The sequence below is a fragment of the Anolis sagrei genome, chromosome 12 (assembly GCF_037176765.1).
Source record: "Anolis sagrei isolate rAnoSag1 chromosome 12, rAnoSag1.mat, whole genome shotgun sequence".
NCBI lineage: Eukaryota > Metazoa > Chordata > Lepidosauria > Squamata > Dactyloidae > Anolis > Anolis sagrei.
This window is the reverse complement of record NC_090032.1, coordinates 142,596-155,979: the sequence shown is the minus strand read 5'-3', so window position 1 is coordinate 155,979 and position 13,384 is coordinate 142,596. Positions and strand designations below refer to the sequence as shown.

The following is a 13,384-nucleotide window of genomic DNA, read 5'->3' as shown; positions in this document are numbered from 1 at the left end:
AACAGCTTTTATTGGCAAAGGAACGCTGCTCTGACTCCACCCTTGCATGGAATCAATGATGGGGAAGGGGAACGTGCTCTCCCTTCCAACTATACGTTTCGGAGATTGTTGTGATGAGATGGGCTCTGGTTCCGCGGCCATGTCTTGAACGCATCTCCCCCTATGAACCACCGCGGAGATTAAGATCTTCTGGGGAGGCCCTGCTCTCGGTCCCACCACCATCACAGGCGCGTTTGGCGGGGACGAGAGACAGGGCCTTCTCAGTGATGGCCCCTCGGCTATGGAACTCCCTTCCTCATGAGATCGGGTCAGCCCCCTCCCTCTTGTCCTTCAGAAGGATGACAAAAACGTGGCTGTGGGACCGAGCCTTTGGGACTGCGCAATGAGGCAGCGAGAGGGTGAGTATGCCAACCCAATTCGATATGGTTGCTGAGACAATTTTAACTAGAGGATTGTAACACCGAGATATGTGATTTTAATGCTTCTGTACGTGTATGGTCTAATATGTTTCGGCGTTGAATGTTTGCCGTGTATATGCTATGCTCCGCCCTGAGTCCCCTGAGTTGGGGTGAGAAGGGCGGAATAGAAAGGCTTTAAATAAATAAATAAATAGTCTTCCTTTATGACAGAACTAGCTGTGCCCTGCCACACGTTGCTGTGGCCTATAGTAAGAATTTTCGAAGTAGAGGTAGATATCTGGACTATTACGAAAGAGAGGGACCTACCTATTCCTTCCCCCCTTTTTCTTCCCCTTCCCCTTTCTCTCCTTTCTTCCTTCTCTACCTCTTTCTTTCATTCCTTCTTTCACTCTTTGGTTTCATCCTTCCTTCTCTCTTCCCTTCCTTCCCTCCCCGTTTCTCTACTTCTTCCTTTGTCTCCTTTCTTCCCTCCCTGTTTTATTTCCTTTTCTCCTTCCTTCTTTCTTTACTTCTTTCCTGCATTTTGCTCCATTTTTCTTTCCTTTCTACTTTCTCTTCTTCCTTCCTTCGGTACCTCTTGCTTTCCTTCCTTCTCTCCTTCCTTCCCTTTTTCCTTCCCTCCTTCCTTCTTTCCCTCCCTCCTTCTCTCTTTCCTTCCTTCCTTCCCCCTTTCCCTCCTTCATTCCTTCCCCTTTTCCTTCCTTCCCTCCTTCCTTCTTTCCCTCCCTCCTTCTCTCTTTCCTTCCTTCCCCCTTTCCCTCCTTCATTCGTTCCTTTTTTTTCCAGTGATGGCCACTCCTTGGATTGTGAGGAGTTTTATTGCCAAATTTGGGGTCATTTGGCCCCGTAGTTATTTTGTTTTTAAGCCACTCATTATGCACAGAGTATTTTTATATATATAGGTAGGGTTGGACTAGGTGACCTTCAAACTCTAGGATTCACAGATTCTATGGACATCTGTTGGGAGGGGTTAAACTGTGTCTTCCTGCCTGCCAGAATGGGAGATAATCTGCCATGTCTCCCCGCTCGCATGGAATTAATGATGTGGTGGGGGAACAAGTCAGATTTTGACGGGAGTCAAGCTCCAGAAGCCTGACTTGCAGCGTCCGCATTGGCGAGCATTCCGCATGCGTCCAAAGGCAGGCCAACGCTTGGCTCTCTCTGAGAATAGTCAGGGAACGCCATTCTGAACGAAAGGATCCGATTCCAGCGCGAGAAGGGAGGTGGCCCTGACCCCTCCGAAGGTGCCCTCCCCGTTCCACTCCATGCAAGTCGGTCCTCAGGCTGTTCCTTCAAACACAGGGAGACGACTTGTGACCTAGATAGATAGATAGGTACACACATACTTGCATACCTACAGGGTTTGATTGCACTCTGTTCCTGGTTTGAAAGTCTTATTTCCTATGCAATTGTGCAGTCCTTCCTTTGCAAGGATTGTTTATCCTCCGGAAACTTTATTTCGGTGGCCAAAACGTCTGTTGAATTGCTCGAGACTCTCTGAGATTTTGCAGAACTAGAGACAAATGTCCCTCCCGTAAAAAAAGACGATTGTGCAGTTTTTGCCCCTGAGTCAGTCAGTTGGTCAGTCGGTCAGTTGGGGAGCCGGTCTGGCAAGTGAGGCCCGGATTGCGAAAAGAGAGGCAGCTGGGTCCGGATTCCTGCGCAGATTGCGCCACTGCTTCATTCCTCAGCCGGACCAGAGACCAAACCCTGGAGGCGAGTGCCCCGTCCTTAATTCGGCCAGAGAGTGAGGAAGGAGTGACCAGATCCCTCCCTGCAGTCCCTCCGAGGGAAGGAAGAAAGGAGGATGCACCGGGTGAGGCGCGCTCTCAAAGTGGGACAAGGTGAGATGGGGGCCCCTGCTCCCCCCCCCTTCGCAGCCCCCAAAGTAATACTCCAGCAGCACTTTCTTCTGACATTTCCCCCACATCTGTGGCTATTGCCATCTGCAGAGGATCTGATGGGAGTCAAGCAAGTAGAGTATACAATCTACCTGTGGAGGAAAGCCCAGGGTGGGAGAAAGAGCCCTCCTGCAAGAGGCAAGGCGGGTTCGCATGTGTCTGTCCACCCATTAACGTGAAGATTGCGTAATCATTGAGTGAGGGGCATCTGCTTAGATTGTTTGCTGACTGAAGACATCGTAACAGTGATAAGGATCATTGTTACACCAGGCGGTGCTCACGAGCCCTTGTTTCCTTGCTGCACGAAGACAATCATAATAATAATAATAGTAACTGCATTAATAATTATAGAAACAGCCAGGCCTTTGTTCCCTTGGAAGGGTTTATTGCCTGGAGACAGTCAATCAGTGAAGGTGTCTGCATAGAGGTGGCCTGGCTGTTGTTGCCTGGAGGCACCCTCTGTGGAATGATGTCCAGGGTGGGAGGAAAGAACCCTTGTTTGACTGAAGCAAGGGTGCAAATTAGCCAGCTTGATTAGCCTTGCAGCTGCAAAGTCAATCAGTGAGGGTGTCTGCATAGAGGGCAGCCTGGCTGTTGTTGCCTGGAGGAACCCTCTGTGGAATGACGTCCAAGGTGGGAGGAAAGAAACTTATATTTTGTTTTGTTAATCTTATGGTTATGTTGTTTTTTTACTTTGTATGTTTTGTGATGTTACCTGGGAACTGCTCTGAGTCCCTTTGGGGAGAAGTTTTATGTTATTATTATTATTGCCACCCTTTCTTTGATTTAAGCATTTGTGCACGTTGCAATTAGCCAGCTTGATTCGCCTTGCAGCTGCAAAGTCCATCAGTGAGGGTCCCTGCACAGAGGGCAGCCTGGCTGTTGTTGCCTGGATGCACCCTCTGTTTGGGAGGGGTGTGCTGGGCCCTTGATTGCTTCTTGTCTGGAGCAAACTTCGTGGCTGCTCAAAGGGTAATTCCAGCTTAGTAATGGCAACACCCTCACTGGCCTTGGACAGACAGGGCTCCTTCCTTCCTTCCTTCTTTCCTTCCTTCCTCTTTTCCCCTTCTTTGATGTCTTCCCTCTTTTCAGGCTGGAGAGGGAAGGGGACGACGGCCCCTCCCGGCCTGCCCCCCGGCCCGCGCCCGCTGCCCTTCCTGGGGAACGCCCTGCAGGTCGACACCAAGAACTTCCCCAGGTCCGTGGAGAAGGTGAGTCGCCAGGTCAACGCCGTGGGCTTCGGGGGGGGGGGCGCTCGGGGGGGGGGTGTTCACATCGAAACGCACAGAGTGGGACCCTTCCCTCCTCCTCCTCCTTCTTCTTCTTCTTCCTGCAGCTGAGCCAGCGCTACGGGCCGGTCTTCACGCTCTACCTGGGCTCCCAGCGGGCGGTGGTGCTCTTTGGCCAGGAGGTGGTGCAGGAGGCCCTGGGGCCCCGAGGGGAGGACTTTGGCGGCCGCGGAGGGAGCCCCATCCTGGACAAGACCATCGGCGGGACAGGTGCGTCGGCCGTGGAGGGGCGGGTGGGTGGCAGGTGGGGGGGGGGGGGGAGGAGCAACCTGTGGGTCACCAAGTGTTTTGACCTCCAACTCCCAGAAATCCCAGCCAATTTACCAGTCGTTAGGGTTTCTAGAAGGGCAAAACATCTGGGGACCCACAGGGTGAGAACCACTGAGATGAGAGACCTAAGAGAGACCCACCTGCAGGTCCCAATAAATAGGTAATAGAATGAGGGACCTAAAAAGGCCTACCTCCAGGTCCCAATAGATAGATGGATGGATGGATGGATAGAGTGATGGGCCTAAGAGAGGCTTAACTTCAGGTCCCAATAGAGCGATCGATAGATCGATCAATAGATAGATAGACAGACAGACAGTGGTGAACCTAAGAGAGGCCTAACCAGGTCCCAATAGATAGATAGATAGATAGACAGACAGACAGACGGTGATGGACCTAAGAGACGCCTAACCAGGTCCCGATAGACAGACAGACAGACAGATAGATAGACAGTGATGGACCTAAGAGAGGCCCACCTTCAGGTCTCGATAGATAGATAAATAGATAGACAGACAGACAGACAGATAGACAGTCAGAGTAATAGACCTAAGAGAGGCCTACCTTCAGGTCTCGATAGATAGATAGACAGATAGACAGACAGTGATGGACCTAAGAGAGGCCTAACCAGGTCCCAATAGATAGATAGACAGACAGACAGACAGATAGATAGATAGACAGTGATGGACCTAAGAGAGCCCTACCTCCAAGTCCCAATAGATGGATAACAGTAATGGGCTTAAGCTAGAGTGATAGACCCAAGAGGGGCCTCCTTTCAAGTCCCATCCGAGGGTGGGCCCACGCCAGTTCTGCAGAGAGTGGTGGTCTCTTCCCGCCCCCCCTCCCCCCTCCCCTCCCTCCTCCTAGGCATCGGGTTCAGCAACGGGGAGACCTGGAGGCAGCTCCGCCGCTTTGCCGAAGAGACGTTCCGCGAGTTGGAGGCGCCGGCCGAGGAGTGGATCCAAGAGGAGGCCGCCTTCCTGGCAGAGAGGCTGCGCAGCACTGAGGGTGAGCCAGGGAGGAAGGACGGAGGGAGGGAGGGGGGGCTGCATCTCTGGAAGGGCTGGTGGGAGTGGGAGGGGGGCCTAGCGTGGTGGGAGGGGCCGAATGGAGTGGGAAGGTCTTAAGGAAGTGGGAGGGGCTGGAGAGGGTGGAAGAGGACGAAGTCTGGGCTGGAGCCGTGAGAGGGGCTGAAGAAAATGGGAGGGGCCACGGTGGTGGGAGGGGCTGAAGGTAGGGTAGGCCAAGGGGCTAAAGAGGGTGGGAGGGGCTGGAAGGAGTGGGAGGAGCCAAGTGTGGCGGGAGGGGCCCGGAGCTGTGGGAATAGCTATCTTATGTAAATAAAAATGTCATGTTCGTTTGTGGGATTAACAGAACTCAAAAACCACTGGGGGAATTGACACCAAATTTGGACACAAGACACCTCTCAGGCCAAGGAGTGACCATCACTCATCAAAACACTGAAAAACACAGCAGAAAAGCCAAAAAAATTACATTACAATGAATGCACAAAACCACACATATATATGCAAACACACATATATATAGACATAGACACAAATATATGTACACATATACACACACACAAAACACATATACACATACTGGGCCACAGCAATGCGTGGTAGGGGACAGCTAGTCTATATATATATATCTGAGGAGTGGTGGGAGGGACTGAGGGGAGTGGGGGGGGGGCTGTGGCGGAGGGCAAGGCCAGAGGTCGCATCAGTGTGTTGACATGGCTCTCTCTGGGGCTGGACGGCTTCCCTCTCTCCGCAGGTCGGCCCCTGGACCCTTCCCGCCTGCTGACCGCGGCCTCGACCAACGTCCTGTGCGCCGTGTCCTTTGGCTCTCGCTTCGACTACCAAGACCCCGAGTTCCTGGCCTTCCTGCATCTCCTGGGGGAGAACGCCCGGCTCCAGACCCGGCCCATGACCCAGGCAGGCGGGCCAACGAGACGAGAGAGAGAGAGAGAGAGAGAGAGAGGCGGCTGAGAGGAGAAGGGAGAGCGGGCAGGACTGTGTTCTGGCCTATGTGGCCGCTAGGGATTGTGGGAAGGGAAGTCCAACACAGCTGAGGGGAGGGCCACAGTTGGTAGCAATACAACAACAACAACAACACTTTATGTATCTTCTGCCCTATCTCCCCCAGGAGGAGACTCAGAGCGGATTACAACACACACAGATATACTCAAACATTCAGTGCCTTTAATATTGCGAAAATAACCATGAGTCACAAATACACAGAACCAAGGCAAAGGCTTCTCCTTCCATCCCCGGCTTCTGGGGGCGGGGCTCAACTCCGGCCATGGGGAGGGGCTCTTGCTCCATTCTAGTATTATTATTATTGTTGTTATTAAACTTTATTTGTACCCCGCTAGCATCTCCCGCAGGACTCGATGGGGCTTACAAAGGCCGAGGCCTCAACACAACAACAGCAAAACAGTAACAATACAGTTTAAAGCAAATTAAAACATAAGCAATCACAAACCAATACATCAATTATGCCATAAAAACCAGGGCCATTCTACAAGCTGAGGAGCCCATTGTCCGTAGGCGCCTCCTGGTCGTTTTGCCAGCATGGCTGCATGGGCGCATTTATTACATTCCCACCGAAGCAGTACCTATTGATCTACTCACATTTGCATGTTTTCAAACTGCTAGGTTGGCAGGAGCTAGGGCTGATAGTTGGAGCTCACCCTGACCTGCAGCTTCAAATTCAACCTTTAGGTCAGCAGAGTCAACAGTTGCGCCACCGCAGCCCCCTATGCAGATGCCAATAAAGTGGGGTGTGTGTGTGTGTGTGTGTATGGGGGGTGAGTGTCCTCCCTCCCTCCCTCCCTCCCCCCTCCCTGAGCCCCCCTGACCTTCCCCTCCGCCTTCCTTCCAGCTGTACAATGTCTTCCCGGCCCTCCTGGACCCCCTCCCGGGCTCCCACCAGACCATCTTCCGGAACACAAAGGAAATGGACCGCTTCGTTGCCCGGAGGGCCCAGGCCCAGAAGGAGGCGCTGCCGCCCGGCCCCGCCCGGAACTTCATCCACGCCTTCCTCCTCAAAATGGAGCAGGTAAGACGCGCGCGGGGGGGGGGGGGGGGGGTTGGGGGTGATCCCAGCTGGTGGGCCTCACCCGGCCTGCGTGGCTCATGGAGAGAAGAAAGTGTGGTCTCAAGTGGAGGGGGGGAGCTCTCTGACCCAGAGAAACCCCTCTTGTGCCTCTCCTTCTTTTCTCTTCCTTCCTTCCTTCCTTCCTTCCTTCCTTCCTTCCTTCCGCTCTGCCCCCCAAACTCCCCGCAGGAGGAGCAGCAGCAGCAGCATGGGGAGGGGGGCCCTGCCTCCGTCTTCGACCTCCGGAGTTTGGTGAGAAGCACGATGGACTTTTTCGTGGCCGGAGCCGCGTCCACCAGCCTGGTCCTCCAGTACCTGATGCTGGTGCTCCTGAAGTACCCCGAGGTGCAAGGTGGGCAGCCCCACACCTGCTGGGCCATGAATGAAATGCCAGGAAGGTCGTTTCCTGATGGGTTGTAGGTTTTTTCGGACTATATGACCATGGTCTAGAGGCATTCTCTCCTGACGTTTCGCCTGCATCTATAGCAGGCATCCTCAGAGGTAGTTATTTCCTAATGTTTGGCCCCCTCCCTCCAGGTGTTTTCAACTCTCACCATTCCTAATCGCCCAAGAAATCAGCATTTCTCAACCTGGGGGTCGGGACCCCTGTGGGAGGGGTCATGAGGGGGGTCAGAGGGGTCTCCAGAGACCATCGGACAACACACATTTCTGATGGCCTTAGGAGCCCCTTTGGCAGACAAGGCTGAAGATCTCTCCACCTTTCTCTTCCTTTTTGGAAACAGATGGAGGATCCTCCCTCCCAAAGCCCTCCTCCTGCTGTGATTGGCAGGCCTCTCAGCCAAGGGGAGGGCTCTTTCTGAGGCTCCAAGAGGGGAGGGGGAGAGCAGGCGTGCTCTCCCCTAAATCACTGCCAATTGCTCCCAAACCCTTCCAGTATTTTCTGTTGGTTGTGAGAGTCCTGTGTGCCAAGTTTGGTTCCATTCCATCGTTGGTGGGGTTCAGAACGCTCTTTGATTGTAGGTGAACTATAAATCCCAGCAACTACAACTCTCAAATGACAAAATCTATTTGTTAGGAGTCAATTTCTGACAGAATGAAGACATCACAAATTCCCTCCTATTCCTCCTGGCTGAACCATTCTCTCTCTGTGATGCCCTGAAGCCAGCAGAGGGTGCTGGAATCCTTGTGTTGGAACTTGTGAAGCAACGAGTTCTAATGAGGAAACTGAGAAGAGGGGGAGATGGGCAGGAAAGGTGTATAAAAGGAAGTGGTGGTGGGGAAAAGCCACTAGTGTCTTTCTTTGCTGCAGAGATACAAGCAATATATCCATTTCAAAGCAAGCCGGCTTGTGAGTGGTTATTTAATATTGCTATTTTGATCCTACAGTCTGACACAATCCCCCCCTCAGCCCCACCAGTCTTCAAATCAGGGCATATTGGGTATTTGTGCCAAATTTGGTCCAGTGAATGGAAATACATCCCGTGTATCAGATGTTTACATTGCGATTCATAACAAGTAGCAAAATGACAGTTATGAAGTAGCAATGAAAATAATGGTATGGTTGGGGGTCAACACTGTATTCAGGGGTCGTGGCATTAGGAAGGTTGAGAAACACTGCGATAGACAGACAGATAGATAGATAGATAGATAGATAGATGATAGGGTGATGGACCTAAGAGAGGCCCACCTCCATGTCCCAATAGACAGAGAGATCTGACTTCTGAAGCAACTGAGGGGAGCCTGTGATGAGCGGGCCTTCATGGGGCGCGACCCCTTTTTCCCGCAGAGAAAGTCCACCAGGAAATCGAGCGGGTGATCGGCCCGTCGAGAAGGCCTTGCTTGGCGGACCTGGCCGAGATGCCCTACACGCACGCCGTGATCCGCGAGGCCCACCGCTCCCTGGCCCTGGTCCCGCTCAACGTGCCGCGCGCCACCACCCGGGACACCCTCTTCCGGCAGTTCCTCATCCCCAAGGTCAGTGAGGATGCCATGGAAAGGGTTGGGATTGGCGCATATCAAGCCGCCAGGGTCAACAACAATGGTACGGCATTCCCACTTGGTTTTGTCGCCGTTGTCACACTATAGTCCGCCCCCCCCCCCCCCCCAACAGTCTGGTCAACCTCGAACTGGCCCTCGGCTTAAAAGGGTTTGAGGATCCCGGACATAAAGTCTCTCAGGGAAAGACACAATCAAAGTCCTCCCAACAGATGGCCATCCAACGATAGCTCTGATCGATAGATACACGGTATTCTATGTTATACCTCGCATAGAATCCTAGAGTTGGAAGAGACCCCCAAAGAAGGTCATCCAGTCCAGCCCCTTTTTTTTCTTTCAGGCAGGAAAAGCACCATCTGATCCCTCCCAACAGATGGCCAGCCATCCTTGGCTTCAAAGCCTCCAGGGAAGGGAAGGCTTCTATTGAAATCTCCAGGAAAGAAGATTTCAATAGAATAATAATAATAATAATAATAATAATAATAATAATTCTACTCCTAGGGTTGGAAGGGACCCTAAAGGCCACCCAGTCCATCCTCCCTCTTTCCGCCAGGCAGGAAAAGCACAATCAAAGCCCTCCTGACAGATAGCCACCCAACCTTAGTCACGTCAATAATAATATAGAGTTGGAAGACACCCCCAAAGAGTCCAGCCCCCTTCTTTCTGCCAGGCAGGAAAAGCACCATCCAATCCCTCCTGACAGATGGCCATCCAGCCTCTGCTTCAGAGCCTCCAGGAAAGGATATTTCATCATCACCAAGATAGAATTACTATTTATTATTATTATCAATTATTATTATCCATTATTATTATTATTATTATTATTATTATTATTATTCTACTCCTAGAGTTGGAAGGGATCCCAAAGACCATCCAGTCTACCCCTTTCCTTTCTGCCAGGCAGGAAAAGCACAATCAAAGCCCTCCCGACAGATAGCCACCCACCCTTAGTCATGTCAATAATAATATAGAGTGGGAAGGAACCCCCAAGGCCACCCAGCTCACCCCGCCCTTCCCCCCACACACCTGTCTCCTCCTGCAGGGCACCACCATCTTCCCGGCCCTGAAGCCCTCCTTGCACGACCCGAGGGAGTTCCCCCACCCGGAGCGCTTTGACCCCGCGCACTTCCTGGACGAGGCGGGCGCCCTGCGGGAGAGCGAGTTCTTCATCCCCTTCTCCATCGGTAAGGCCTTCTCCCTCCTCCTTCCTTCGCTGCTGCCCATCGCTGATTGAAACAGGGGACATTGGAAAATGGAAATCTCCATAACCTTTTGGGGAAATTACGATCTTTGGAAAGGCAGGACCTGGTCAGAAATCATAACCTTTTAGAAAAATGATGCCATAACCTTTTGGGGAAATGGCATTCATGCAAGGCAGTTAGGTTTCTCAGTTGTTAGACTGATGTACCTGTTAGGGACAAAGATATGCACAAAGCGCACACAAACACATAGCAGAGTTTTAGAAGTGTTTTCAGTTGCCCAAAAACACCTACTCTCCTTCAAAACATCTCGGTTTAAATCATATTCTCAAGAGACCAAAAAATAAAGGAGTCTTTGTTAAAATAGCATTGTTGGTTTACTCACAACCTTCATGTATTCGGCATACAGGTACTTTGCATATCAATTCCGTTACAGATATGTGCAGGTTACACAAGACTGACAGTGTAGATCTCAGCACAGCAAGGCAAACAAACACATCTTTTTAGTCTAAAAACACAATATAAACAACAACAATATTAACATTAAACACAATATTAATATTAAAAACACAATATTAAACACAATATTTACACTAGAAGCTAAGCAGAACAAGAAGCAGGCTTCCATCTCAAGCGGCGGCTACATTGTTCCGCTCAACACCTTGCCATCTACAATTAGTCCACATCTCCTTACATTCCACAGTGACGGGATGACGTACGTACGCCGGCTAAGATTTATGACTCTCTAGGAATGCCGATCTCTCCAGTTAACTACGTCCAGTTAACTCTTTCCACACAGGAATTTCACTCTCACCACATTGCATTACATTTTTAGGACACAAACACTAACTTTGAAAACTATAATACACTATTTCAAAACATTCCCGTCATCAGCAGCCCAAAGTCTGAAGCATCTCTCTGGCCGGAGAGTCTAATGGCGTCTCTGTAGTCTGTGCTGTTTCTACTGAAGCCTCTGCATTGAGAGTCCAATAGCTCCTGTGCAGCATTCTGTTCCTACTGTCTTCCCAAAGCACACCCCTGTTTCTGCTGAATTCTCTAAGCATACTGTTTCTAAAATGGAGTCTGCGTCCTGAACAAGCCCAGACCCGATCACATTGTCCACAACATAGAGCTAAGGAAAACTGCATCCCAAGAGACACACGTACAAGGCTGTCAGCCATCTGGATTATATGTAAACAAAGATCTAGTACAGGAGGCTTGAAGAAGGCGGCTCTTTCCAGCACAAGCCTCCCTCCATGTTGACGGGAGGAGGGCACGGTGGGGGTCTCGAGTGGCTGAGCCCCTTGTTCCTTCCTTCCCTCTCCGCAGGGCAGCGTGCGTGTCTGGGCCGGCGCCTGGCCTCGACCACCCTCTTTGTGTCGCTGGCCACGCTCCTGCAGCGTTTCCGCCTGCACCCCGCCCTGCCTCCCGAGGAGCTGGACCTCTCGCCCGCCACGGGCTTCCTGACGGTGGCCCCCAAGCCCTTCCAGGTCTGCCTCCTCCCCCGCTGAGACGCAGGAAGGAGAACGAGGAAGAGGAAGCGTCGCGAAGGCTCGGCGGACTTTTCTCCCACCGCTTGCCCAAGGCTTTCTCTCACGGCCTGAATCACTGGGGCGTTGGGTGGTTTTCCAGGCTGCCTGCAGCATTTTCTCCTGACAATTCACCTGCATTTGTGACTACTGGCACCTTCAGGGGATCTGGTGGTGGTAAAGCAAGCCGAGTATGTAATATCCCTTGTCTGTTGCAATGAGCAAGCTTGGAAGCTGCAAAGTCACTCAGTTAGGGTCTCTGCATGGAGGGAGCCTGGCCTCTGTTGCCTGGAGGCACCCCCTGTTTGGGAGGTGTTCGCTGGCACTTGATTTGGTGCCTCCAGGCATCAACAGCCAAGCCACCTCTATGCTGGTTGGTTTTGCAGCTGCAAGGCTACTCAAGCGTGCTCATTGCAACATCCACACTGGGTTCTTTCTCCCACCCTGGACATCATTCCACAGAGGGTGCCTCCAGGCAACAACAGCCAGGCCACCTCTATGCAGATACCCACACTGATTGACTTTGCAGCTATTATTGAGAAAGATAGACAGGAATGGATCTTGCTAAGGGAATTTCTGAATGAAAAGTCATGGGTTCATGGGAATGGCTGTTGAAAGTATTATAAAGTGTGCAAAATTATATTGTTCCTTGAATGTGTTTAGTTATGTTTAGTTGGTGGGTTTGTGCCTTTAATTGTTGGAAAGCTTGTGGTTTGGGTCTTGTCAATTGGATGCAGGTGGGGCTCATTCCTGCTGTTATTATCGTTTGCATCTGTCCGTAGTCTTGGGTCTGAGTTTTGAGTTTCTTTTCTTTCTACTATGAAGCTGTAATAAAGTAAGCTTCTGCTGTTGTAATATTTTCATTTGATATCATAACTCTGCTGACAATGGCCGACCTGTACGATGTGTATTGGATTTTATATCCTGTATGCCACTCATACACTCAATAAAAAACATTTAAAAAAATTTAAAAATGGAAGGAAAAGTGAAGTTCTGTGGTGGAGATACCCTCAGGTCAAAGGGAAGTCTAGGTGACCTCTGGAGGTCCCTCCGTCCCAGCTCTGTGACCTCATTTCCTCCCTCCAGAAACCACGACCATCGGGAGACTCAAGTGCAGGGGGTGTAACTGCCGTTCTCAAAGGAAATGTAAGTAACTGCACCACAAATTATAAGCACACAAAAGTAACTACAATGCAAATGTAAACATACAAAAGTAACTATTACTGCACTACAAATCGAAACATATCAATGTAACTATGCTTATCTACATCGCAAATGTAAACATACAAAGGTAACTACACCGTAAATGTAAACACACAAAAGTAACTGGATTTTAATTTTTGCAGTTGTTTTAGCAGGATTGCATGTTTTTGTTTTATGATGTTTGACCTTGTTGTATGGTTTCCTTTTGGCAACTGAATGTTTTGCCTTATGCTGGAAGCCACCCTGAGTCCTCTTGGGCAGGGAGGGCGGCAGATACATACATAAATAATAATAATAATAATAATAATAATAATAATAATAATAATAATAATAATTGCAGTTGCAAAAGGAAATGTAGGGAACTACGTGGCACAACTAAATGCACAGAAATGATAACAAGGGAAATTAAAGTAACTACGTTGCAAAACTAAAGGTAGAAAAGCAACGGCAACAGTAACGACAACAACAAGAAGCCGCATTGCAAAAGGAAACAGAAGTATCTGGTCTCAATGGGATTGA

At 50.6% G+C, this 13,384-nt stretch overlaps 1 protein-coding gene across 1 annotated transcript; it reads left to right on the top strand.

The window, feature by feature from the left end:
• Positions 1–76: 76 nt before the first annotated feature.
• On the top strand, positions 77–12,636 carry LOC132764077 (cytochrome P450 2H1-like). The gene is made up of 10 exons (XM_060757898.2): positions 77–2,263; positions 3,413–3,531; positions 3,657–3,819; positions 4,741–4,881; positions 5,653–5,813; positions 6,763–6,939; positions 7,168–7,330; positions 8,726–8,913; positions 9,977–10,118; positions 11,463–12,636. Exons 1-10 carry the CDS (start codon positions 2,227–2,229, stop codon positions 11,642–11,644), a joined length of 1,473 nt encoding a protein of 490 aa, XP_060613881.2. The 5' UTR covers positions 77–2,226; the 3' UTR covers positions 11,645–12,636.
• Positions 12,637–13,384: the final 748 nt, after the last annotated feature.